Source organism: Theropithecus gelada, chromosome 6, assembly GCF_003255815.1.
Source record: "Theropithecus gelada isolate Dixy chromosome 6, Tgel_1.0, whole genome shotgun sequence".
NCBI lineage: Eukaryota > Metazoa > Chordata > Mammalia > Primates > Cercopithecidae > Theropithecus > Theropithecus gelada.
Genome location: NC_037673.1, coordinates 127,581,184 through 127,606,369, shown reverse-complemented (window position 1 = coordinate 127,606,369; position 25,186 = coordinate 127,581,184). Strand labels below are relative to the sequence as shown.

General features: G+C 39.3%; 1 protein-coding gene across 2 annotated transcripts in view; it reads right to left on the bottom strand.

The window, feature by feature from the left end:
- LYRM7 (LYR motif containing 7) overlaps positions 1–25,186 on the bottom strand; it is a 35,053-nt gene that overhangs the window by 6,009 nt on the left and 3,858 nt on the right. Inside the window, exons 2-5 of one of the 2 annotated variants that reach the window (XM_025387455.1) lie at positions 21,679–21,745; positions 12,576–12,648; positions 10,243–10,313; positions 6,651–6,732 (exon numbers count right to left, since the gene is read on the bottom strand). In XM_025387455.1, the coding sequence (XP_025243240.1) occupies positions 6,651–6,732; positions 10,243–10,313; positions 12,576–12,648; positions 21,679–21,696 (244 nt within the window). In that variant the 5' untranslated portion in view covers positions 21,697–21,745. Of the gene's footprint in view, positions 1–6,650; positions 6,733–10,242; positions 10,314–12,575; positions 12,649–21,678; positions 21,940–25,186 lie in introns of those variants that run through there. The other variant, XM_025387456.1, reaches the window with a different exon arrangement.

Below are 25,186 nucleotides of genomic sequence, written 5' to 3'. Positions count from 1 at the left end.
GCAATTCCTTGAAATAAAGCCTTTATCTCAATTTTGGACCAAAATACAAATTTAGGTAAAAAATTTAAAATACGTTATTATGGATAGCATAGTTTATAATAGTGTGATAATCATAGAGATATTTTGAATCCAGATAATTTAAAGGACATTAAAATATTTCACACTGAAGTTCTAGAAACACTTCTAAATATTTCAAGCACATTATGTATATTATATAAATGATAACTTCAAATTAGGGAAACTGTAACACAAAAGTGTTTTCTTCCAAGAACCTGTCCCTAGCTCATCAAGTTTGGATCTGTAGCTCTGCTTATGTGCCTCAACAATCTCTGCCTCCTATCATGGCATTGCAAGAACTGTAGCTGTATATTTAATTGTCTGTCTTTTACACAGCACTCTAAGTTCCACTGGATAGGATAGGAACCATATCTGTCTTGCCCACTGTTCTATCCCTGACATCTAGCATAACAGCGATTCAATGTTTGTTGAGTCACATTAACATGTCTTAGAACACAAACCATAAGATAGTTTTAGACAATGACAAATCTAAATAAACCAAAAGGCAGAAGTTTAAAATACATCTGAAGAACAGCTTCTTGGAGCTTTTTGTTTTTTTAACTGTATCATTCGTTTAGAAGTACATCCCTATTTTTTCTTACATATATGCCAGAGAGGAAGTTAAAAAATATGGATCCTATTAAAAAACTAAGTACCATAAAAAATAATGACCTGAAGTCTTGGGTTTCCTTGGGACCATCTTTAAAATTTGTATGAATGATATACGTTTGTCAAAGGCCAACATTGTAACCAGGTGACTAATATCCACATTAGAAAGAGGGTTTTGACAAATGTCAATAATCAAACAGAAAGCAAGTATAGAATAATGAATAACCTGAGTATTTTTCTAAGTCATAGTTAAAGGCTATGCTAGACCAATGATGAATGATATGAATAAAATATTATGATTTATACAAACTCATGCATGTAAGGTAATACAAAAAAAAAAGAAAGAGTAGAAAATATTTGGAAAGAAAAACAGTTTCCAAAATATTTTTAAAGATTTTAAAAATAAGGAATTATTTCAAATGATGAAATTATGCTTGTAATAAAGAACCTTGAATTCACCTGCAAGGATAAAGGAAGTAAATGTTTTCCTTTTATTATTTTTAATTGATACATACTAAATATGCATATTTAAGGGGTACAGTGATAGCTCAATGCATGTATATGTGTGATGATCAAATCAAGGCAATTAGCATATTTATGATGTTATTGATCATTTCTGTTATGAATATTCAAAATTTGCTCTTCTAGCTATTTGAAAATATACAATAAATTGTTAACTATAGTTACCCTACAGTGCTATAGAACACTAGAACTTATTCCTCCTAGCTAATTGTAATTTTGGACCCATTAACCAACCTCTAGCTATCCCCCTCTGACCCTTCCTGGCCTTTAGTAACCACTACCTGCTCTCTGTGGCTATAAGTTGAACTTTTTCAGGTTCCACATGAGTGAGAACATGCAATATTTGTTTTTCTGTGCCTGGCTTATTTCACTTAACATAATGTCTTCCAGGTTCATGTTTGTTGTCACAAATGACAAGATTTCCTTCTTTTTATGGCTGAATAATATTCCATTGTGTGTGTATATGTGTGTGTGCGTGTGTGTGTATATGTATATACATATGTATATATACATTTTCTTTATCCATCTGTCAATGGATTCTTAGGTGATTCCATATCTTGGCTATTGTGAATAGTGCCCACGATAAACATGAGAATGCAGCTATTTCCTGCATACAGTGATTTCCTTTCCTTTGGATATATATCCAGTAGAGGAATTACTAGATCATGCAATAGTTCTATTTTTAGTTTTTGAGGACCCTCTATACTGTTTTCTATAATGGCTATCCTAATTTACATTCCCACCAATAGTGTATAAGAGTTCTCCTTTCTCCATATCCTTGTCAGAATTTGTTATTTTTTGTCCTTTTGACAACAGTCATTCTATCTGGGGTGAGATGATATTTAATTGTGGTTTTAATTTTAATTTCCGTGATTACTGATGTTGAGTATTTTTTCATATACTTGTTGGTCATTTGTATGTCTCCTTTTGAGAGATGTCTGGAAGTGATTTTTTAAAAAAATAAAAAATGGGAAATTATTTAAGATAAGGAGTTCCTGCTGGGATTCAATGTTTACTTTTCACTGTAGATACTATTTGAATGGAAGAAAAAGAGAGATGGATTTAGAATTCATGCTACAAGGTGATTAATCTTCCAAATGAAGTTTCATTTTATTACTTTTGATTTCTATTATTTTTCATTTTGAGACATTATATGATATTTTTAGAAACACATAATCACAACTCTCGATTTTCTAAACAAGAAGCAGAATTTTAATTCTGGTCATTTCTATGTGACAGTGTAGACACTGCTAAAATATTTGGAGGAATTTTGCTTAAAGTAACTTTTAGAAAGAGAGATTAAGGAATCAAATTTCTTACATTTTGGAGCTATACATATATATGTATATATATGTCTACATATATGTATATATGTGTGTATATATGTATATATGTGTATATGTGTGTGTGTATATATATATGTGTGTGTATATATATGTATAAATATACAAACACACACAGAAAGAATGAGGCTATTATTAAGGCACTATGTATTAATACTCATAAAAGAGTCAAAATATTTAATTCTGTGGGAAAATTAAAATATACAAAAAAACCAAAGGATAAAAAGAAATCTAAATAATATTCAATACTGTTATATCTAAAACAAGGCATTTGAAATATAGATACTAAATTTATTTAAAATAACCTAAAACTTTATTCATGTGATAAAAATAATATATATCTGTGATTACCTGTATAAAATGTTGGCTATACTACACAGAAACTCTAAAGATCATTATTAAGATAAAAACTGATGACTACACATCTTAAATTTAGGATTAACTGTGTTTTCTGCCCTTATAAACATAACTCGGATCAGCCAGGTGCAGTGGCTCACACCTGTAAACCCAGCACTCTGGGAGGCCGAGGCAGGTGGATCACTTGAGATCAGGAGTTCCAGACCAGTCTGGCTAACATGGTGAAACCTTGTCTCTACTGAAAATACAAAAATTAGCTGGGCATGGTGGCAAGCTCCTGTAATCCCAGCTACTTGGCGGGCTGAGGCAGGAGAATCACTTGAACCTGGGAGGTGGAGGTTGCAGTGAGCTGAAATCATGCCACTGCACTCCAGCCTGGGTGATAAGAGCGAAACTTCGTTTCAAAAAAAAAAAAAAAAAAAAAAAAAGCCTGGGTGCAGCGGCTCATGCCTGTAATCCCAGCTCTTTGGGAGGCCAAGGCAGGTGGATCATGAGGTCAGGAGTTTGAAAACAGACTGACCAACATGGTGAAACCCCGTCTCTACTAAAAATACAAAACTTAGCCAGGTGTGGTGGTACACGCCTGTAATCTCAGCTACTCAGGAGGCTGAGGCAGGAGAATTGCTTGAACCTGGGAGGCAGAGGTTGCAGTGAGACAGGATCACACCACTGCACTCCAGCCTAAGAGACAGAGCAAGACTCCATCTAAACAAAACAAGACAAAAGACAAAAACAATAACTCAGATCTAATAATTTCTTTTTCTTTTCTTTCTTTTTTTTTTTTTTTTGTGAGAGAGGGTCTGGCTCTGTCACCCAGGCTGGAGTGCAGTGGTGTGATCTCGGCTTATTGCAACATCCTCTCCCAGGCTCAAGTGATCCTCCCACCTCAGCCTCCTGAGTAGCTGGGGCCATGGGTGCACATCACCATGCCTGGTGAATTTTTTGTATTTCTGGTAGAGACAGGGTTTCACTATGTTGCCCTGGCTAGTTTCAAACTCCTGAGTTCAAGGGATTTGCCCACCTCAGCCTCCCAAAGTGCTGTGATTATAGGGGTGAACCACAGTGCTCAGCCCAAGATCTAATAATTTCTGATAAGTCCCCATTAAATAAAAGTAACTTTAAAAGCCCTTTGGACTTATACTACCAGGTAGGAAGATCTATTATAAGGCTGTAATAATCAAGACATTATAGTATATGATGCAGGGCAGAAAAACAGATTGAAGAGATTATAAAGTCCAGAAACAGATGCACACCTATATAGTTCTTTGATTTTATGACAAAGGTGATCCTGTAGAGTAGTAGGGGGAAGAGTGGTCTTTTCAATAAGTGTTGCTGGATCAACTGGATAGTCACATGTAAAAAAATAAATCTTGACCCCCCACATCTCATACCATATACAAACCAACTCTAGTTGATATAAACAACCAAATGGAAAGGATCAAACAATACAGCTTTTTTTTTTTTTTTTGAGACAGAGTCTTGCTCTGTCACCCAGGCTGCAGTGCAGTGGTGCCATCTTGGCTCACTGCAAGCTCTGCCTCCCAGGTTCATGCCATTCTCCTGCCTCAGCCTCCTGAGTAGTTGGGACTACAGGCGCCCGCCAACATGCCTGGCTAATTTTTTTTATTTTTAGCAGAGACAGGGTTTCACCGTGTTAGCTAGGATGGTCTCGATCTCCTGACCTAGTGATCTGCCCGCCTTGGCCTCCCAAAGTGCTGGGATTACAGGCGTAAGCCACCACGCCCAACCTTTTTTTTTTTTGAGATGGAGTCTCACTCTGTTGCCCAGGCTGTACAGTGTATCATCTTGACTCACTGCAGCCTCTGCCTCCCACATTCAAGTGATTCTCCTTCCTCAGCTTCCCGAGTAGCTGGAATTACAGGCATGCGCCACCATGCCTGGCTAATTTTTGTATTTTCAGTGAAAACAGGGTTTCACCATGTTGCCCAGGCTCGTCTTGAACTTCTGACCTCAGGTGATCTACCTGCCTCGGCCTCCCAATGTGCAGGGATTACAAGTGTGAGCCACTGTGCCCAGCCTACAGTAAAGCTTTTGGAAGAAAGCATAGGGGAATCTCCTCATGATCTTGCTTGAGCTAGGCAAAGATTTCTTTAATAGAATTAAAAAGCACTATTTATTAAAAAATTCATAAATATGACTACATTAAGAACTTCTCATAGAAAGATAACACTACCAAAGTGAAAAGGAAAGCCACAAAGTCAAAGATTCTTGTAATACATATACCCACCAAATTTCTATATTCAGAACATATAAAGAAATCCTTTAAATCAACAATAAAAAGGCAGATAACCCCTTAGAAAAATGGACAAAAGACTCGAACAGGCACTTCATAAAAAGGAATATCCAAATGTCCACTAAACAACCGAAGAGGTCCTTGTAGTTCATTAGTTACCAGAGAAATATAAATTAAAATCACAATGTGTTACTACCACATATCCATCAGAAAGGCCAATTTTTTTTTCACACGTGGCTTGTTGTGCATGTTAGTTACAGGGGTATTTCGTTTTATGAAAATTCACTGAGCTATACAATTAAAAATTGAGTACTTTTTTGTTTGTGTGTTATACTTCCATAGTCTGCTTAAAAAACAAAGCCTTTCAATATATATATTTTTTGAGGCAGGGTCTTACTCTGTCACCCAGGCTGGATTGCAGTGGCATACTCACGGCTCACTAAAGCCTCAACCTCCTGGACTCAAGTGACCCTCCCACCACAGCCTCCCTACTAGCTGGAACTACAGGTGTGCACCACCGCATCCTGATAACTTTTGTATTTTTTGTAGAGGCGAAGTTTTGTCATGTTGCCCAGGCTGGTCTTGAACTCCTGGGCTCAACTGAGACTCCTGCCTTGGCCTCCCAAAGTGCTGGGATTACAGGAATGAGCCACTGCACCTGGCCAACAATTTTGAATGTCATCTTTTTGTTGTTACTGTCCCCAAAGATACTTTAGAGAATAAAAACAAAATGTTATGTGAAATGAGATTTTGCTGAAGCACTATCTGGAGTCTTGAGGTACAATGGAGGATCCTCAACTATATTTCCATTTCCTATAATCCTAAATCCTCTGAATTAAAATAACTAATTATAGGCCAGGTGCATGATGGCTCATGCATGTAATCCCAGTGCTTTGGGAGGCCGAGGCAGGTGGATCACCTAAGGTTAGGAGTTTGAGACCAGCCTGGCCAACATAGTAAAACCCTGTTTCTACTAAAAATACAAAAATTAGCTGGGCATGGTGGTGTAGTCCTAGCTGGTTGGGAGGCTGAGGCATGAGAAATGCTTTAAGCCAGGAGGTGGAGGTTGCAGCGACACAAGATCACACCACTGCACTCCAGCCTGGGCGACAGAGTGAGACTCCATCTCAAAAAAACCAAAAAATGAAAAGCAAAAGTCATTGTAGAGTAAAAGGTAAAGAAATAGTCTAGGTAAGTGATAAATGCCAGAAAAATTAAGAACTGTAAATAAATATGATAAAAATATATAGTTGTACTGTCTTTGTAATTAGTTTTGAAATATAACAAGATAAAAACAAAAAATAAAAATTAATTAAAAGGAAACAAATGTGGTAAAACAAAGTTTCATAATTCAATATGATAGACTATAACCTTGTAAAATATATATGCTATATACCACATTGCCTGGCAAAATCAAGCTGTTTTACTACTCAGCATTACATGTGCTATAATTATTCAATATTTTAAAACACAGTATAGTTAAACCATTTTTCTTTAATTCTACTTACTCAGTGTATTGTGGTCTGTGTGAATACCTTGTATAACAGATGTTCTGAGTAATAATTCAACATCAGAACCTATTTTCATTAGCTGTTAAGAAAACCAAACAAATAGAATAAGTCCTTTAGGTGTTTCATATGAATGTACTGTTTTCGAAAATGATAGTTTTACTATAATTTCTTTTCAGGTAATACAGTAGTTTCTCCTTATCTGCAGTTTCAGTTACCCGTGGTCAACTGCAGTCTGAAAATATTAAATAGAAAATTCCCAAAATAAATAATGTATAAGTTTTTAATCACATGTCACTCTGAGTAGCATGATGAAATCTCATGCCATCTGCTCCAGCCTGTCTGGGATGTGAATCATTTATTTGTCCAGCATATCCATGTTGTATACACTGTCCACCTGTGGTCACTTAGTAGCCATCTTGGTTATCAAGATTGACTGTTGCCACACTGCAGTGCTTATATTCAAGTAACTCTTATTTTACTTAATAATGGCTCCAAAGCACAAGAGTACTGTGTCTAATTTATAAATTAAACTTTATCATAGAAAAGTATATATAATAAAAACATAGTATATAGGATTTGGTACTATCACAGATTTGAGGCATCCCCTGAGGATCTTAAAATGTATCCCCCAAGGATAAAGGGGGACTACTGTACCATTTTTAACTTTTTATAACCTTTCCTAGTAGTATAGAAAGCTCAGATATGCATATATTTTTAACTTTTATCTATCAATTCTATATTTTCTTCCAAAACAGATTTAGAGTATTTTTTGTTACAATGTGTATTTTTAAGTATGTTTAAAATGCACATTTTTGGGAGGGCAGTTGAATCTTAAGAGTTAGATGTTCAGAGCACTTGAACTCCAACTTTGGCAGTATCATTAAGCATATGGCCTTGGGTTAATCACCTCTTTGAGTTTCAGACCTCATCAAATAATAATGTACTTGAGAGACCCTGAGACCCTTTCAGGGATCTATGAGGTCAAAATTACTTTCAAAACACTACAGCCTTCTGCATGGTTTGAGTTGTGAGCAGTAGAGCTTTCTCTATCAAAATACCATTTTTTACTTGACAGAACCACTGACAAATTAAGATTATTCAGACTTAGCTATTTGGCAGACATTTTCTTAGAAGAGTGTGAGAGTGTGTCACTTCAAAGAAAACAACTGACAGCATTTGCTACGATGACAAAACTGACGCTTTCAAGCAAATATCAGAATTCTGGAGAACTCGTATCTGCCAGGGTAAGCTTGACAGCTTCACAATACTTCAGTATATTTTTCTTGCTTTGTTTTTGAGACAAGGTCTTGCTTTGTCACCCAGGCTGGAGCGCAGTGGTGTAATCGTAACTCACTGCAGCCTTGAACTCCTGGGCTCAAGCGACCCTCCCACTTCAGCCTCCAAAAGTGTTGGGATTACAGGTGTGAGCCACCGTGCCCAGCCTTAAAGATTTTTCTGATGAGATGGATATTAGTATTGATAGATGTAATTTTAAAATATATAATGAACTATGAAAACATCTGGAAGATCTGTAGTATTTAATGAACCTGTATTTTCTAAATCATCACTGCATGATGTTACAAAATCATGCATGGGTAAAAAGTCCATTCACAGGGAAATATCAATTAAAGTTCATTGGTCTACCTAAATGAAGCTTTGAGGGCATGTGAGAGAAAATCCCAAGAGGCAACAGCATAAAAACCCTAAGTGAGGAAACTTTTTTGGTAAATTCAAGGACCCTCAAAGAAGGGGCTGAGATCGGAAGAGTGAGGGGGATGTGATTCAAGCTGAGGTGGCAAGGTAACAAAGGTCAGATCACAGACAGTCTTGTAGGTCATGTTAGGCACTTTAGATTTTTCTTGAATGAGATGAAGAGTCATGGGGTTGTGAGTAGTCGAGTGCTGAGATATGCCTTTTTTTTCTTTTTTTAAGGTTTATTCTGTCTTTAAAAGTACTGAGAATAGGCTGTAGGGAGTGAGGCTGAAAGCAGGAGGCCCATTAGGAGGCTGTTGTAACAAGAGAGATGATGGTGGCTTGGACTCGGGGATAATGACAGGGAGGATGAGAAGTAGCTGAGTTCTGTATATAATAATATTTTGAGATTTAAGCCAACAGGATTTGCTATCAGATTGGATATAAGTGTGAGAGAAGAAAAGCAGTCAAGAAAGCACCAAGGTTTTTGGTCTGAGCATCAAAAGGAGGGAGCTGGAATTAACTGCCATGGAGAGGGCTGTGGGAGAGCAAAGCCTCACGTCCTGACACCTGGGAAGGGGCTTAACAGGGCAGAGAAGGAGAAAATAATGGGTCTCCTCAGCCAAGTCCTAGATGTAAGACTGGAAACAAGGCTAGTTGAGGAACAAGGGATTAGGGGGGCCCAGAGGAGATGAGGAGGAGGTGGTCTGCATGAATCTTGGAACCCCCCTCTCCAAAAAATTCCATTGGTCTGACAGATAACAGAGTTGCACACTGAAACTAACCTTTAACTGGGTGACAGAGTGAGACTCCGTCTCAAAAAAAAAAAAAAGAAATTACCACATGTCAAGGTGTAGTATTAAAAAATATTCAGAATTATGTGGCTTATGCCTGTAATCCCAGAACTTTGGGAGGCCACGGCAGGAGGATTGCTTAAGCCAGGAGTTTGAAACCAGCCTGCACAACAAAGCGAGACCTCATCTCCACCCAAAAAAAATAAAGAAAAGAAAAAATCACAATGATCTAAAAGGCTGTTCTACTCTTTTCCAATTATAAATCTGTGTGAGGCTGAATTTTCTTCATATACTTCAACCTAAAAAACATATTGCAGGGGGCTGGGCACAGTGGCTCATGCCTGTAATCTCAGAACGTGGGGAGGCTGAGGCAGGTGGATCACCTGTGGTCAGGAGTTCAAGACCAGCCTGGCCAGCATGGTGAAACCCATCTCTACTAAAACTACAAAAATTAGCTGGGTGTGGTAGCATGGGTCTGTAATCCCAGCTACTCGGGAGGCTGAGGCAGGAGAATTGCTTGAACCCGGAGGTGGAGGTTGCAGTGAGCTGGGATCATGCCACTGCACTCCAAACTGGGCAACAAGAGCGAAACTCTATCTCAAAAAAAAACCACAAAAACAAAAACAAAAACAAAAAAACCAGTACCACTCTTCTCACTAAATTTTTTTAAATAGTTATTTTTCATAAATATTATGTTACTTTTTAACATATAATGAAATTATTATTTTAAAATGAATTAATATATATATTTAAAAATTAGTTTACTTCTCTAGTTGAGTTACTACAACACTGATTCTCTTTAGTTTCAGTCACTTGCTTTAAGTGAAGATAGAATTTCTGTAGGTTCCTGGGTTTGTTCAGCTGCTCTGGCTTTCACCATGGCTATTTCCATGTTCTGTTCATGGTGTACCTTGCTGTATTTTGGTGTTGGCAGACGACCCTGAGGAGGTGAGCCATACCAAGTAAGTGAAGGTTATCTACAGTTGTGATGGCCTTAACTATCAAGTAATAGTTTTTATTTTACATAATCCCTCTATCTTCATCATTTCCTCTTTGACAAGATAATTGTATAAGTTTTACTGTAATTGAAAAAATTACTGTACCTCTTCTATTTTCTTAGCAGAAGTTTCACTTTTATTATTTTTGAATTCTTCATTTATCTTTATTCTGGCTGCTACAAGGAGAAAAATACATATAGTTACTTGCTTTTGTAATCTATAATTCTTATCTCAATAATTTATACGTTATTTAATATGAATGGCTACTTCTCTAGTATAGAAATTGCCCTCATGAAAAACAAAGTATAAGAACAAGAAATTATTAATGAAGTCTCTCAGAGAGCTTTTGACAGGGTGACAAGTTTGTAGGTAAATCTACTATAAACCTTTGGCACTCTAATATTTTTTCTTTCACTGATTTTTACTCTCAAATTCATTTGTATACCTACACCTACTGAATTATAATAAATCTACTTCAATGTTTTATTTTTACAAATCTAAGGATTTCTATTAAAATGCTTTTTTAAGATGGTAAAATTCAATATACAAGTATGTTAAACTACATAACACACGTACACAAAGATTGGCAGCAAACAGGATATATGTGTACATATATGTAAAATTTTAAGTGTCTTGGCGGACATATAAAGTGAGTGACAAATAAAACTTTTGTTTACATATACCACTGAGAGTCTGATATCATTATAGCAGCATACTTCGATAGAATCTCACTGGCCTTATTGTGCTGCTGTGAGCATTTAATGGAACAATCCATACAAAGTGCTTAGCAAATATGCAACAAATTGTTAGCTGTTCTTATAACTATTCCACTTAAAAAATTTAAAGCAACAAAAATATTCCATGTTGATAATTACTATAAAAACTTCCTTCTATGTTGTGTGTGTGTATATATACATACATATATATACATATACATGAGATATATATATATATATATATATATATATATATATATATATATTTTTTTTTTTTTTTTTTCCCCAGATGGAGTCTTGCTTTGTTGCCCAGGCTGGAGTGCAGTGGCGTGATCTCGGCTCACTGCAACCTCTGCCTCTGGGTTCAAGCAATTCTCCTGCCTCAAGGGATTACAAGTGTGTGCCACCATGCCTGGCTAATTTTTGTATTTTTAGTAGAGGCAGGGTTTCACCACGTTGGCCATGCTGGTCTCTAACCCCTGACCTCAATTAATCCTCAAGTAATCTGCCTGCCTCGGCCTCCCAAAGTGCTGGGATTACAGGTGTGAGCCACTGAGCCTGCCTATGTTGCATATATTTCAATACGTAATGTGGTTTAGAGTTTGGACTTTTGAATCAGATTGCTTAAGCTAAATCCTAGGTCACCTCTTACTAAGTATGATGTGGGACAAATATTTTCACATTTTGTCAATTTTCTCATTTGTAAAAATAGGAATTATAATAGCGATTATCTCACAGAGATGTTACAAGAATGAAATCAGGAATTCATGTAAACTACATATAATACAATACATATATCTTATTCATTCAGAAATTATTTTTGATGAGTTACAAAAACTTAAATCCATGGAAATAGTGGGGACACTTTACCTAGGTGCACTCTTAAGGAGGTTTAGAAATATATGAGGAGCGGAACTGAACATGAATAACACAGAACCTAAATTTCAGAGCCTGTGACTTCCAGATAAGATAGACACTACTTAAAACAGGGAGATACTGAATTTGGAATCATTTAGAATGGATTCTCTTTCACAGCTGCTCTTTTAAACTGACATGAGACATTAACAACGTGGTAATATCTGGCCCTAGAGAGTATGTAAATTTGATTACGTAACAGAAAGTTCAATGGCGTGAATATAGAGCAAGCAATGATAAACACTGAAATTCTGGTCCCTCGCCTTTTTTTCTGACCCACTCTTTATGAAGACTTGATCTTTAAAAATTTTTCTTTAAGTAGATATTCCTCAAATAAGTGTAATATAAGCTAATCTTTTAAAAAGACATTAGGGAGAGGCAGTGAAGGTCATTCCCTAAGATGGGTCTTGACCACACAGGGTTTCTCAGGTAGATTAGTAGTCATCTAAAAAGTAGACTGGCTCCAAAAGGGTAAAGAACATACTTGGCCGGGTGCGGTGGCTCAAGCCTGTAATCCCAGCACTTTGGGAGGCCGAGACGGGCGGATCACGAGGTCAGGAGATCGAGACCATCCTGGCTAACACGGTGAAACCCCGTCTCTATTAAGAAATACAAAAAACTAGCCGGGCGAGGTGGCCGGCGCCTGTAGTCCCAGCTACTCGGGAGGCTGAGGCCGGAGAATGGCGTGAACCCGGGAGGCGGAGCTTGCAGTGAGCTGAGATCCGGCCACTGCACTCCAGCCTGGGCGACAGGGCGAGACTCCGTCTCAAAAAAAAAAAAAAAAAAAAAACAACAGAACATACTTACCTTCTAATGCTCTGACATCATTCTTAAAAACTTGTTGTCTGGTTCTGTGCAGTGTTTTAAAGAGCTGTAAAACCTGTTAAGAAAATCAGAATTCAAGGCTTGGCACAGTGGCTCACTCCTGTAATCTCAGTACTTTGGGAAGTTGAGGTAGCAGGACTGCTTGAGCCCAGAAGTTCGAGACCCTGGGTGATAGAGTGAGACCCCCATCCTTACAAAAAAAAAAAATTTTTTTTGACATGGAGTCTCACTCTGTCACCCAGGCTGGAGTGCAGTGGCATGATCTTGCATGATTTTGGTTCACCGCAACCACGGCCTCCTGGTTTCAAGCGATTCTCCTGCCTCAGCCTCCCGAGTAGCTGGGATTACAGGCACCTGCCACCAAGCCCGGCTAATTTTTGTATTTTTAGTAGAGACAAGGTTTCACCATGTTGTCCAGGCTGGTCTCCAACTCCTGACCTCAAGTGATCCACCCGCCTCGGCCTCCAAAGTGCTAGGATTATAGGCGTGAGCCACCACACCCGGCCAAAATATTTTTTAAAAATTAATCAGGCCATGGTGGTCTGTGGTCCTAGTTACTTGGGCGCCTGAGGTGGGAGGATTGCTTGAGTGCAGGAAGTTGAAGCTACAATGAGCTCTGACTGCACTACTACACTCCAGCCGGGGTGACAGAGCAAGACCCTGTCTCAAAAAAAAAAAAAAAAAGAAAAGAAAAGAAAAAGCAAAAGAAAATCAGAATTCAGACCTCAAAAGGAAAACACTTCACATTTTACATAAATTATATTACAAGGATTAAACAGTATTCCTTTTCTGTTTGTTTCAAAGATTATTTTCAAAAATAGTTGGTGAAAACCAGGACTTGCCAAAATAACTTTCCTTTGATTATTTATCTCTACATTAAAAACATTTTTAGCCTTATTTACAAAAATAATACAAAGTTATTTGAAATAAATAAAACAATATAAGGACGGTTAAAAAGTTAGTAATCCTCATGCTAAAAACCAGTCTGCTACTTTACCAGTCTGGTATGTATCTGTTCTCATTTTTCTTAACCTCTTGAAGTTTTAATCTGCTCTTAATATCATACACACACATATACAAAAGTAAGAATTTATTGCATCTTAAAAGAGGCCACAGAAGGAAGATGTTTTAGATAATTTAGACAAATTTAATTGCTATTCTTTATCTTTTGTTTTTTGAGATGGAGTCTCACCTTGTCACCAAGGCTAGAGGGCAATGGCATGATCTCGGCTCACTGCAACCTCCGCCTCCCAGGTTCAAGCGATTCTCCTGCCTCAGCCTCCCAAGTAGCTGAGATTACAGGCGCGTGCCACCACGCCCAGCTAATTTTTTGTATCTTTAGTAGACATGGGGCTTCACATGTTGGCTGGGCTGGTTTCGAACTCCTGACCTGGTGGTCTGCCCGCCTCGGCCTCCCAAAGTGCTGGGATTACAGCTGTGAGCCACTGTGCCTGGCCCTTCTAATTGCTGTTTCATAAAAGACAAGTGAAATGTTGAGACTTACGAATATTCTGAGTCTATATTGAAAAAAAAAAAAGAAAAGAAAAGAGCCTGGCATTTTGGTAAAAGACAGATTGTGAAGAGGCTTTAGTGATAGGCTGAGGTCACTTCACACTCTCAAGTCCAAAAAGGTACTCAATATTGTTCTCTCAGTATTTCTCTTCCTCTACTCTTCTCTATTTTACTTATTGGAGGCCACCAAGTTTCTGAAGCCAGAAATCTGTAGGCCATCCTTTTATTCTACCTTACTCTTGTTGTGGAAACTTTAGGAATGTCTCTGTAATCTTTCTTATATCCTCTATCAACAAAACCACTTACATTCAGGCACTCCCCATCTCTTAGACTACTTATAAAGGTTTGTCACTTTGCCACCACACCCTCCTGTCCTCCAGTCTGTTCTACAAATAACATCTGACATTTACTAAGCATACTGTGTGCTAGACACTATTTTAAGTGTTTTACATATATTAGAAAACCTATTACATCAAAGGCAGACATGAAAACAGAAGTAAGAAACAGAGCAAAAAAACTTAAAAATAAAACAAAAACGAAGCAGTCATAAAAGACTTCCTCAGAAACATGTTATTGCAGAGATGGAATAACATCAATGAAAAACTACAGTAAATTTAAAAAGGAACATTCCAAAAACTCCCAAAAACTCTTGGATATCAAACAGGTGAAAGTAAGGGTTAAGTTGTGAAAAACTGCCCAGATGTAGAATAAAAGTTCAGAAACAGAAATTGAGGAGAGGGAAGATAAGAAAATTAAGGGAGAAGGCCCAACAGCTAGATTGGCAGAAGGGCCAACAAGAGAGAAGAGAGAAAAGCAAGGGAAGAAATTTTAAAATTTTCACTTAATATTTGGGTAAAACGGAAGAAAAAAAATTTCACCAAGTAAGGCACATTAATTACAAGATAGAAAGGGTTCCATCAAATGCTCAACATAAAACTCATAACACAGCACAGCATGATGTAAGTTCAGTGTGATGCTGATGAGAAAAATCTCAGAGAAAAAACAGTTCACATGTAAAGGATGGAAAAAATCAGAATGGTACCTGATTTCTAAATAGCACTACTGTAAGAAGACAATGGAATAACATATTCAGGTTTTGAAAAAATGTCTGCTTTAGAACACCATAGATACACTATCACTCAAAGACAAGGGCAAATACATATTTTCAGAAATGCAAAGTCTCTTATTGTCATACACACTTTATTGGAAGGCTACAGAAGAATATGCTCCACCAAAATAAAGAAATGAACCACAAAAGGAAAAGACATGGGAACCCGGGAGACAGGTGGTCTAACATGGGAGAATAAAAGACCATGGGGAAGGACAAATGCTAGTCAACATTTGTGCAGCCAGACTAGAAAGCAACTAGGCAGGACTATAGCAAAAGACTGAATTGCTCCAGAAAAGGTATAGCTAGGAAAAATGAAACTGGTAGACTGGTTTTGCCTAGAATTTGGGAATAGATATCTAGGATATCTATTAAAGGATTTTTTAAAAGTAATCATTTGAAAAAGGCAGTTATTAATTTAAAGATGAAGAATTGGGAAAAAATGTGATCATATAAGGTACTTAAAGGGCTCAGCTGTGGGTAATTTTTATAGTAATAATAACATCAAAGATGTTAAAGTACTAGGTGCTAATAGAACTTTGAGGGCAGCTGTTTGCTTTATAGGACACAAATGAGAAAATGTGGTATATATACACCATGGAATACTAAAAAAGAATGAAATCATGTTCTTTGCAGCAGCTGCTGGAGACCATTATCCTAAATGAAATAACTCAGAAACAGAAAATCAAATACTGCATATTCTCACTTATAAGTAGGTGCTAAACAATGGGTACACATGGATAGAACGATGGAAATAATAGACAGTGGAGACTCCAAAAGGGAGGAGGATAGGAAGGGGTTGAGTGTGGAAAAATTACCTACTGGGTACAATACTCATTATTTGGGTGATGGGTTCACTAGAAGCCCACACCTCACCATTATGTAATTTACCCACGTAATAAACCTGCATATGTACTCTCTGAATCTAAAATAAAATTAAGAAAAATAAAAACAGTCAAAGGATTTGAATAGATATTTCCTCCCCCCCAAAAAAACCATAAATGGCCAATAAGCCATGGAAAAATGTTCAATGTCATGTGCCATCCGGAAATAAAAACCTAAACCTTAATGAGATACCGTTTCATCCCAGTAGAATGGCTACTGTAAAAAAGACAGTCAATAAAAAGAGTTGACAAGGACATGGAAAAATAGGAACTCTTATACTTTGCTGTTTGGCATTTAAAATGGTACAGCTGCTTTGGGAAACAGCTTGGCAGATGCTAAAAAAAGTTAAACCTACAGTCATGACTCAGAAATTCTACTACTAGGTATATACTCAAGACAAATGAAAACATATGTTCACACAAAAACATGTATGCTAATGTTCATGGTAGTATTATTCATAATAGTGAAAAAACAGAAATAACCTAAATGTCTATTAACTCATGAACGGGGAAGTAAAATGTGAAATATCCTTATTAATAAGAGCTTAATTAGCTCTTAATAAGCTAATGCAGGCTGGATACAGTGGCTCACCCCTGTAATCTCAGCCCTTTGGGAAGTTGATGGGGGTGGATCACTTGAGCTCAGGAGTTCAAGACCAGCCTGGCCAACATGGTGAAACCCTGTCTCTACTAAAAAATATAAAAAATTAGCTGGGCGTGGTGGTGGGTACCTGTAATCCCAGCTACTCGGGAGGTTGAGGCAGGAGACTTGCTTGAACCTGGGAGGTGGAGGTTGCAGTGAGCCGAGATCATGCCACTGCACTCCAGTCTGGGTAACAGAGTGAGACTGTCTCAAAAAAAAAAAACAAAAACAAAACAAAAAAACAGCCTGGGCAACATGGCCAAACCCTGTCTCTACAAAAAATAAAAAAAATTAGCCAGGTGTTGTGGAGGGTGCTTGTAGTCCCAGCTACTCAGGAGGCTGAGGTGGGAGGATCTCTTGAGCTTGGGAGGCAGAGGTTGTGGCGAGCCAAGATGACGCCACTGCACTCCAGGCTGGGTGACAGAGTGAGACCCTGTCTGAAACAAAACAAAACAAAACAAACAAACAAAGAAACACCCAAAAAAGGCCGGGCGCAGTGGCTCATGCCTATAATCCCAACACTTTGGGAGGTCGAGGCAGGCAGATCACCTGAGGTCGGGAGTTTGAGACCAGCCTGACCAACATGGAGAAACCCCATCTCTTCTAAAAATACAAAATTAGCCGGGCATGGTGGCATATGCCTGCAATTCCAGCTACTCGGGAGGCTGAGGCAGGAGAATCGCTTGAACCCGGTAGGCGGAGGTTGCGGTGAGCCGAGATTGCACTATTGCACTCCAGCCTGGGCAACAATAGCAAAACTCCGTCACAAAAAAAAAAAAAAGAGTTAATGCAGCTGGTGACTTTGAGTTGAAGTCAATGATAATTTGTCATTCCAAAAATCCTAGGACCCTTAAGAATTATGTTAAATCTACTCTACCTGTGCTCTACAAATCAACAAAGCACATCTGTTTAAAGCATGGTTCACTGATATTTTAAGCCCACTGTTGAGATCTGCTCAGAAAAAAAAAAAAAAAAAAAAAAAAAGAGATTCCTTTCAAAATATTACTGCTCACTGACAACACACGTCATCACCCAAGAGCTCTGATGGAGATGTAAAAGGAAATTAATATTGTTTTCATGACTGCCAATACAACATCCATTTTGCAGCCCCACACATCAAGGTCAAGTAGTAATTTTGGCTTTCAAGTCCTTTTTTTTGAGACAGGGCCTTGTTCTGTCACCCAGGCTGGAGTGCAGTGGTACGATCATGGCTTACTGAAGCCTCGATCTCCTGGGCTCAAGCGATCCTCCCACCTCAGCCTCCAAAGTTGCTGGGCACACAGGCGCATGCCACCATGTTGAGCTAATTTTTTTACTTTTTGTAGAGACGGGTTTGCCATGTTGCCCAGGCTTGTCTTGAACTCCTGAACTCAAGCAATCTGCCCACCTCAGCCTCCGATAGTGTTGGGATTAGAGGCGTGAGCCAGACTTCTAAGTCTTATTTAAAAGACTCATAAGGCTATAGCTGCCATAGATAGTGATTCCTCTGATGAATTTAGGCAAAGTAAATTGAAAACCTCCTGGGAAGGATTCAGCATTCTAGATGCCATTCAGAGAATTCAAGAGAGGAGGTCAACATAGCAACAATAACAGGCATTTGGAAGAAACTTATCTGAACACTCATGGATGACTTTGAGGGGTTCAAGACTTCAGTGGAGGAATTAACTGCAGATATGTGGAAAGTGCAAGTGAAACTAGGATAAGGAGTGGAGCCTTAAGATGTGACTGAATTGCTGCAATCTCGATAAAACTTAAATGCATGAGGAGCTGCTTCTTATGGATGAGCAAAGAAAGTGGATTCTTGAGTTTATGAAGATCATCACTCACATCACTTCACTCCTGGTGAAGATGCTGTAAACATTGTTGAAATAACAACAAAGGATTTAGAATATTACATAAACTCAGTTGATAAAGTAGTGGCCGGGATTGAGAGGACTGAATCCAATTTTGGAAGACGCCCTACTGTGGGTAAAATGCTATCAAACAGCATTGCATGCTACAGATAAATCTTTTGTGTGTGAGAGAGTCAATCAATGTGGTCAGTTTTACTGTAGTCTTATTTTAAGAAACTGTCACAGTCATCTTAACTTTCAGCAACCACCAATCTGATCAATTAGCAGTCATCAACATCGACACAAGATCTTTCATCAGCAAAAAGATTACTTTCTGAAAGCTCAAATAATTGTTAGCATTTTGTAGCAAAAAAAGTATTATTTATTTAAGGTATGTACTTCCTTATTTTTTTATTTTTTTATTTTTTGAGATGGAGTCTCGCTCTGTCGCCCAGGCTGGAGTGCAGTGGCCGGATCTTGGCTCACTGCAAGCTCTGCCTCCTGGGTTTACGCCATTCTCCTGCCTCAGTCTCTCAAGCAGCTGGGACTACAGGCGCCTGCCACCTCGCCTAGCTAATTTTTGTATTTTTAGTAGAGACAGGGTTTCACTGTGTTGGCCAGATTGGTCTCAAACACCTGACCTCGTGATCCACCCGCCTGGGCCTCCTAAAGGGCTGGGATACAGGCATGAGCCACCTTTCCCAGCCAACATATGTACTTTCTAAAGACATAATGCTACTGCACACTTAATAGACTACATTATAGTATAAACATAACTTTTATATGCACTGGGACCAAAAAACATGGGTTATTCGCTTTACTTCAATATACACTTTGTTGCTGTGGCCTTGAACCAAATCCGCAGCATCACCTGGGTATGCCTGTATCTAAAAATCTGGAAGTGGCTTTGGATTGAGTAATGTGTAGAGGCTGGAATAATTCTGAGTGCTTGATAGTAAAAGCCTGGATTGCCTTGAAGAGATTGTTGGTAAAAATACGGACTTTGCAAGCATCATAGAATCCCAGGGACTGTAATATTGCAAGAGCAGAGAAGATATGTTGCATGGGATTTAAAAAATGAGAAGTAAGTAAACCTAATGGTTTTATATGCTATTTAAAGTACACCATTAGTACAACAAATTAGCATCCCTATTTTAAGAGGACTAATGTAAGAAAATGTTATCATTATTGCCATAGCACTATTGGAGTTAACATTACCTTGCAGCAGATAAACTTTTATTAAAATGCAGAAAGCCAGGTCACAGACTGTATTCTCTTCCTTATTTACCTATACTGATTGGACAGATTTAGGCAGTGTAGATGAAAAGTGGATTCTTTATAGTCAGATCAGTTTGAATCTGAGATTGTCACTTAATGTAAGCTTGGACAAGTAACAGCCTTTTCGCCTCAATTTTCTTGAATAATGGATTAATTTTAAGGGTTATAATTTCTGTGCTAGGTTTCACTTTCTTCTTTTTTTTTTTTTGGACATAGGGTCTTATTGTCACCCTTGTTGGATTGGTCACCTTTGTATCTTCCCACATGTAGCATAAGTGCCTTCTATACATTGTAGGCTCTACCAAAAGTGTTTTTGGAATGAATCCTACTTAATTTCATTTGTATCCAAGTTTTCCAACGAAATCCCCACTTCAAGGATTTTTCATGTGCTAGTTGCCCTTTCTGGAATGCTTTTTTCTCTACTCTAGCTAATTTCTAATCAAACGTCAGGTCTGAACTTCCTTGAGAGATTATTTACTTATTTTTTGAGGTGAAGTCTTGCTCTGTCACCCAGGCTAGAGTGTAGTGGTGCAGTCTCGGCTCACTGCAACCTCCACCTCCCAGGTTCAAGAAATTCTTGTGCCTCAGCCTCCCAAGTAGCGGGATTACAGGCACCTGCCACTATGCCCAGCTAATTTTTGTATCTTTGGTAGAGATGGGGTTTCACCATGTTGCCGAGGCTGGTCTCAAATTCTTGACCTCATGTGATCCTCCCGCCTCGGCCTTCCAAAGTGCTGGGATTACAGGTGTAAGCCACTGCACCCAGCCCCTTGAGAGACCTTATGTGAAATCCTAGTTATATGCTCACAAAACACTGTAGTTTCAGATCACAGCATTTATTGCAACTGTAATTAAATAACTGTTTAAGGTCTCCCCACCTGCTAGATTTCTTTATGAAGGCAAGGATGTTCAGCTTATTGCTGCATCCACTATGCTTAGATAATATAGCCTGCTGGTTGTTGGCTATAATAATAGCTATTATGGATATTCAAAGAAATTTTTGAATGAATAACCCTGAGCAATTCTGTTTCTATTGGTCCTGTGACATTATGTACAAAAGTACACGAGGGCTGCTTGGTGGTTCCCTAAACTGCTTAACTTCACCATATTATAACAGGCCATTTCCCCATGTTTATGTTTCAGGCAGTGACAACTACAGATCCCAATTGGCCATGCTGATGTTAAACGTTAAAGGATGGCTGCCAATGAGAATTGTGCGCTGGGCAGGAACGTGCATCATGCTTGGGTGTGAGAAATGAATCTGAGACCAGGTAGGTACTCAGAGAGATGATCGGAGCACAGCCACCACATCCCAAGCTCATTCAGTGAGCTCAGGTCTCACCAGGCCCTGCTCTGTCTTGCTATGTTACTTTTGACAAGTAATTTTGTTGGGGTTCGGTTTCCTTGGCTGCTAGACTTTTGTGCACCTTCTGTTTATCCGAATAAACTTTTCACCTCATTGAACTGCTGTTGCTCAGGTCAGCCTCTGCCGTCTCCTATACTTCCCAGGGATGTGAAATCGGTCCCTCAGACAAACACTCGGTCTGAAGATGAAAAGAGGGCAGAACTCAAGTCGCGGATTTGTATCATGGATAAACACTGCGTACCAAGTTAGTACCAAGAAGTAGGAACCACACTGGTGCCTCCCGCTCTCCTCCGCACCTGCACAAACCCTCGGAGTTGGTCATCTGGCTTCTCTGGGGTAACAGCCACATCCTCCGAAAAGGGTCCGGAGCCCCAGCCTCCAGAGACTCCAGAGAGTTTTCTCAAGGCCGCGAACACACCCTCCCCGACGGCACCGTACCCACCCCTTCCCGGGCCCTGTCACCTTGGCTGCCTGGGCCATGGCTCTCCTCACCGCGGCCGCTACCTCCGGAGCAGTAGACTAGCCCCGCCTCTCAGCAACCAATCAAAGACTGAACTGGCCAACTCCCTGTAGCCCCGTTACTAACGCGCCACAACCAATCACCAGACAGCATCTCCCTTTTAGCCCCGCCCTCCTACAAAGGACGGAGAAGGCGTTTGCTAAACGGGCGTTTCCCAAAGCCATTTGCTAAACGGATGGGCACTGGTAAAATCGCGAGGAGTCCCAGAGCCTAATTACTGGCCAGAAGAGAACGGAAATCACCTGGACGCCATTTTAGTTAGGGGCACAGTTACTTCCGGCGCAGGGATCCTCTGCTAGGCTGACTGGGTTTGTATTTAGTGGATGGCATCGGCACCCGCGTTTTGTTAGCTCCTGTTTACGGTATAGGATCGTCTGTAAAATAACTTTATTTTAACGTTTCCCAGTTGCGACTATCTCTTTGGAAATGTGCAGAAATAAAAGCCAAGTCCTAACAACTGACTCCTAAAAATTTTATGCGTATATTCTCTCATTTATTTCCTCAGAAGGTCAGGTTAAAGTACTCGCTGAAGTTCGCACAGCTAGTAAATGGAGATCTGGGATGCAAATCCGCTATGCCGGACCGTAAAGCCTAATCTTACCCTTTATATTTTGCCTATTCAACTCTCTTTATTCCTTGGTTTTGCTGATAAAGAGGTCAGAAATGGGTAATCAGCAGCATCATAATCAGAAACAATCATAAGGTATTTATTTAAGTGCGTTTTAACCTATGACCTTGCAAGCATCAAGAAAAAAACTCGGCCGGGCGTGGTGGCTTAAGCCTGTAATCCCAGCACTTTGGGAGGCCGAGACGGGTGGATCACGAGGTCAGGAGATCGAGACCATCCTGGCTAACACGGTGAAACCCCGTCTCTACTAAAAAATACAAAAAACTAGCCGGGCGAGGTGGCGGGCGCCTGTAGTCCCAGCTACTCGGGAGGCTGAGGCAGGAGAATGGCGTGAACCCGGGAGGCGGAGCTTGCAGTGAGCTGAGATCCGGCCACTGCACTCCAGCCTGGGCGACAGAGTGAGACTCCGTCTCAATAAAATAAAATAAAATTTAAAAACTCTATATATAGTCACAGTACTAACACGCCACAACCTTTTCCTGTTGTTCCTCTTGCATAATTGTTCTCCTTCCCTACCCCTATAGCCTTTCAGGTTAACTTTTAAGTAAAATTGACTTCTTATTAAAAATGAAAGATCTGGACCAATAGATTTCCAAAGCCTTTTTCCTTCTCTGTGATCTATGTTATTTTAAGGAATTATTGCAAGTCATTCTGAGAAAAACAAGATAATCGATTTTTCAAAATTAAGGTGCATTCGATTTGCAGAACATTTAACATAATGAAGCGATTAAGCCAAGTATACTGGATATTGTCTTATCTAGGAAACAATAAACTAGATGATCTTGTACCTTGCATTGTGCTTTCTGAATGCTGACAGTGATTTAAAAGGTGCCCCATCTCCTCTCCCCCATTTTCAGTGTAGACTCATAGTGCAGCTTCCTGAAAATTCATAACTTATTGTGATGATTTCTTGCTAGCTAGTGTCCTGCATTCAGTTAACCAAAGTCCCTCATCTGCTGATATTTTAAAACAGTTCTATAATGACAGAATCAGTTCAGTTCTGTGGCTCCTCTTTCTTAAATCAATCTGCATGACTCCTTTAACTGTTCCACATATGAGGTGGGCTCTTCACTATTCTAGTTGTTCTGGGAACTTGGCCTGGTTTGTCTTGTCACCCTAAAATAATCAAGGATCCAGTTAAAAGGGTTTATTCAACTGTAAAGTGTGAGGGCAGTCATATGGGAATATGTAGACACCAAAGAATGGTGATGAGTGCTTTCAGTGTAAAGAAAAGTGAAGATCGTTTATATAAGACAAAATGGAGATACCGAACAGAATTACAACATTTCAAACAATGGATAACATCTAGATTTACAATCTGATTGGCTACTATTGATTACACTCTAAGGTGGTTGCTTAATATTCTATGGTAAAAAAAAAAAAGTAACAATCACAAGGGTCTACAGCTCCGATATTATGTAGTCTAGGTTTGAAATGAAGAATAGGGAGTCTGATTAATGTATAACATCTCAACACAAAGGTCGGGAAGCAACAATAGTCATGCACCAGAGAAGAAAAACAGCCGTATTACATGACTCAGTTTTCAGGGCTTAACTTTGCCCCCTTGGCTTAATAAATTTGGTTCTGAAATTTCATTTTCTTTTTAAAGTTTGTATCTCAAAGTATAAGTTGCATAACTGAACAGGAAATTCCAGCATGTTCATCATGTAAGTTCACAGAGCTATGTAGTAGGCAGAATAATGGCCTCCAGAAGATATCTGTGTTCAGATTCCAGGAATCTCTGACTATGTTATATATGACAAGAGGCTTTTTTTTTTTTTTTTTGAGATGGAGTCTCGCTCTGTCGCCCAGGCTGGAGTGCAGTGGCACAGTCTCGGCTCACTGCAAGCTCCACCTCCCGGGTTTACGCCATTCTCCTGCCTCAGCCTCCCGAGTAGCTGGGACTACAGGCTCCCGCCACATCGCCTGGCTAGTTTTTTGTGTTTTTTTAGTAGAGACGGGGTTTCACCATGTTAACCAGGATGGTCTCGATCTCCTGACCTCGTGATGCGCCCGTCTCGGCCTCCCAAAGTGCTGGGATTACAGGCTTGAGCCACCGCGCCCGGCCGACAAGAGGCGTTGAAGATATCATTAAATTAAGTATTTTGAGATGGGAAGATTATCCTGGATTGTCTGGTGGACTCAGTGTAATCACAAGGATCCTTATAAGTGAAAGAAGGAAGCAGAGTTAGGGAGAAGTTTGAAGATGTTCTGCTGCTGGCTTGGAAGATGGAGGAAGGGGCCGCAAACCAAGCAAGCCTCCTCTAGAAATTGGAAAAGGTGAGGGAATGATTTCTTCCCTAGAGCATCCAGAAGGAATGCACACTTGCCAACACTTGATTTTAGCTCAGTGAAACTCAGTTTGAACTTCTGACTTACAAAATGCTACCTGTTTTTTGACTCCTTCCATTTTCTTTTTTCTTTTCTTTTTCCTTTTTTCTTGTTTTTTTTTTTTTTCCTTTTTGAGAAGGAGTCTCCTACTGTTGCCCAGGCTGGAGTGCAGTGGCGCGATCTCGGCTCACTGCAAGATCCGCCTCCCGGATTCACGCCATTTTCCTGCCTCAGCTTCCCCGAGTACCTGGGACCATAGGCGCACGCCACCACGCCTGGCGAATTTTTTGTATTTTTAGTAAAGGTGGGGTTTCACCGTGTTAGCCAGGATGGTCTCAATCTCCTGACCTCGTGATCCGCCCGCCTTGGCCTCCGAAAGTGCGGGGATTACAGGCGTGAGCCATCATGCCCGGCCCAACTCTTTCCATTTTCAAAGCCAATAATGGAGCTTGTTTTTTTTTTTTTTTTTTTTTTTTTTTTTTTTTTTTTTT